This window comes from Haplochromis burtoni, unplaced genomic scaffold (genome assembly GCF_018398535.1).
Source record: "Haplochromis burtoni strain Fernald_Lab_line unplaced genomic scaffold, NCSU_Asbu1 Contig_737, whole genome shotgun sequence".
Classification (NCBI taxonomy): Eukaryota; Metazoa; Chordata; class Actinopteri; order Cichliformes; family Cichlidae; genus Haplochromis; species Haplochromis burtoni.
In genome coordinates, this window is record NW_024583098.1 from 74,123 (window position 1) to 76,786 (window position 2,664).

General features: G+C 40.2%; 1 protein-coding gene across 1 annotated transcript in view; it reads left to right on the top strand.

Annotated features, from left to right (window-relative positions):
• psmf1 (proteasome inhibitor subunit 1) overlaps positions 1-2,664 on the top strand; it is a 15,694-nt gene that overhangs the window by 11,529 nt on the left and 1,501 nt on the right. Inside the window, exons 5-6 of the mRNA XM_005950065.3 lie at positions 33-89; positions 1,559-1,720. Coding sequence (XP_005950127.1) covers positions 33-89; positions 1,559-1,720 — 219 coding nt within the window. The remainder of the gene's footprint in view (positions 1-32; positions 90-1,558; positions 1,721-2,664) is intronic.

A 2,664-nucleotide genomic window follows, 5' to 3' on the forward strand; every position in this document is an offset into this window, starting at 1 on the left:
TGTGTGTGTGTGTGTGTGTGTGTTTGTTTCAGGCCCGACCCCATGGTTCCTCCGTTTGCAGCTGGAGGAGCAGATCTGGATCCCTTTGGGTGAGTCTGTCTCTTCCTGTCATGTTTAAATCCTTTAAATCTGTTTATGGAATTCAATCTCAGACATGCATTTAAGCATTCTCCTGGGTTTTCCCTAATCTGGGATTTGAGGATGAACAGTCGGCCCTCACAGCAGCGGACAGCTCTGGATTACTGGCGCGTGTCCAGCTGAAAGCGAAGCTTTAAGCTCAGATGTCAGAGAGTCGCAGAAAAGATGACAAACAAAAGCAGCTGCAGACTCAGAATCTAAGTTTAGTTTTAACATTAATTTTTTATCAGCTCGAGCTTTTCTATTGTGCTAACACAAGCTTTGTATTGAAGTACCTTCCACCAGGACACTTTTTAAATCACTGAAGGTTAATCTGATCTCCTTGTTTCCCCATATGTAGCTTTAAGTATCAGCTTGTCAAAATACCTCACTGTAATGTGGAAGTAAAGCAAATTAATCAAACCCAAGTTTTTGTTGAAAGCTGCCCTTTAATAACTGATTGATATTTTTACCCCAGGAGTATGCAGGAATTACTCTTCTACAATTAGTCCAGGTAGTGGCACCAGTATAAATTTCATAAAGCGAGCTATTGCTTGGCATACAGGGTTCAAAATCAAACATATTTTAGTCAGAAAAAGATATTAACATTTTAAAAGATCTCTACAAGTCGCACTATATATGATTCAGGGACTCTTCGCTTCTATGTAAACATGAAAACCTGGTTAAAACACTTTAACATCAACTTCCCTTTTCAGACTCGAACGAAGCAAACATCTCCAAACTGAGTCGCAGCTATTATGTAACTAGTTTTCTTACAGTTTTTAATAATTGCTAAACTCAACCCCACCTTAAGATTTTTCTGGTTCACTTACAAGGTGAGCTTTTGGCCGAGCCCTGCAGAAGAGCCAATAAGGCCCATGAGAGGCTTTTAATGGCAGCCAAGTGATCCAGTATGACCCACAGCACATGTACACAATGTAAAAAGGGCAGAGGGCATCCATTTGTATATGTTTTTGGGTTGTGTTGCAAGATGTTATCCCCCCTAACCTGTGCTTCAAGTACACTGATAAAGTGGGCGTGTTTAAAAACCAACTCAAGGTGGACTTTATTTGTTGTGTTTAGTGTGTATTAGCGTTTTGTTCTTTGGTTTGATTTCCGTACTGGGGAGCTCTTTATGACGTCTGTTTTTGAAACAGTCTTGTTTGGATGTCGAGCGTGGTGTAAGCTGGATAATACTTTTGAAACCGCCGCTCCGCGGTGGGTGGTTTTTAGCTCCGTCGTCATCCATTACAATCATGAAAGTACAACTTGTTTAGGATTTTTTTTTTATGTTATAATAACATTAATGTTACTTAACTAGTGATTTATTTTTAAACACTTTCAGATAAAACCTGTAGCCTGTTTATCTTTGACAAAGTCAACAAAACCAGCTGACATGTGTCCTTCTCTTGAATCTCTGAACTCCGCCTCCCCTCCTCAGGTCTCGCGGCGGTGGTGGGATGATAGTCGACCCCTTGAGGTCAGGTTATCCTCGCTCTGGCTTTGACCCGTCTAGTGGGATACCAGACATTCTGCCTCCTGGAGCCGTTCCCCCAGGAGCTCGCTTCGATCCGTTTGGACCCGTCGGACGTCACAGACCAGGGTGAGACAGACACACACACACACACACACACACACACACACACACACACACACACACACACACACACACACACACACACACACACGCGCCTCCATCTGTCTGCACTAATTCAGGCTGTAACAGCTCCTCAGCTGTGAGGCTCCACTGAACCTCTCAAAGGGTCAAAGACACTTTGAATTTCGACATAAAATAAATTCTCAGAAAAAAAAAGATCTTATCTTTCGACTTGATCAAAAACCCAAATCCAAGAGCAGCGTTAAATCAGTCAGTGGTCTTATTAAAGTTTTTTTTTTTTTTTACTTCTCAGCTGCAGCTTCACCAGATTTAATTCAGCAGAAATGAAACACAACAAAGCTGCACCCATTTTAATCTCAGTAATACCAGATGGCCTCTCCATTTTAGCAATTTAAAGAGTTTTGAGGAGCCACCTTACATAATGGAGGCAGCTCTTGACTCTGTGTCAATCCAAATAAAGGCTTATAATGGTTACAACATCTTAGATTTGTATGATTTACTCCACTGAAAGATACATTCTTCACAGAACAAATAAAATTGAAAGCAGCTTTGAAGCAAATTAAATACAACAGTTGTGTATTTTCTTATGTATTACAGAAACATTTGGTGCCATTTTCAAGATTCATTGTAAAATAAAACTTTGCATGATTATCTAATAATCATGCAAAGTTGCCTTAAAGTTGTTGTTTTTGATATAAACGTGAAGATAATGACAGAAAAAAAAGTATATTAGTCACCTTCCAGCCTCATTTATAGACACAGATTTTAGTGAGTCTGTAACTAAATAGACTAATAAACCAGATTTAATAAACAAGTAAAGGTTGCCTGTTGTCCTGGGAAAAAAAACCCGTCTTAGTTCTGTAGTAAGATTGTGTGTTTAAAGTTCCAGTCGCTCGGTGTCAGTCCAACAGCCGCGACCGTCCAGCTCA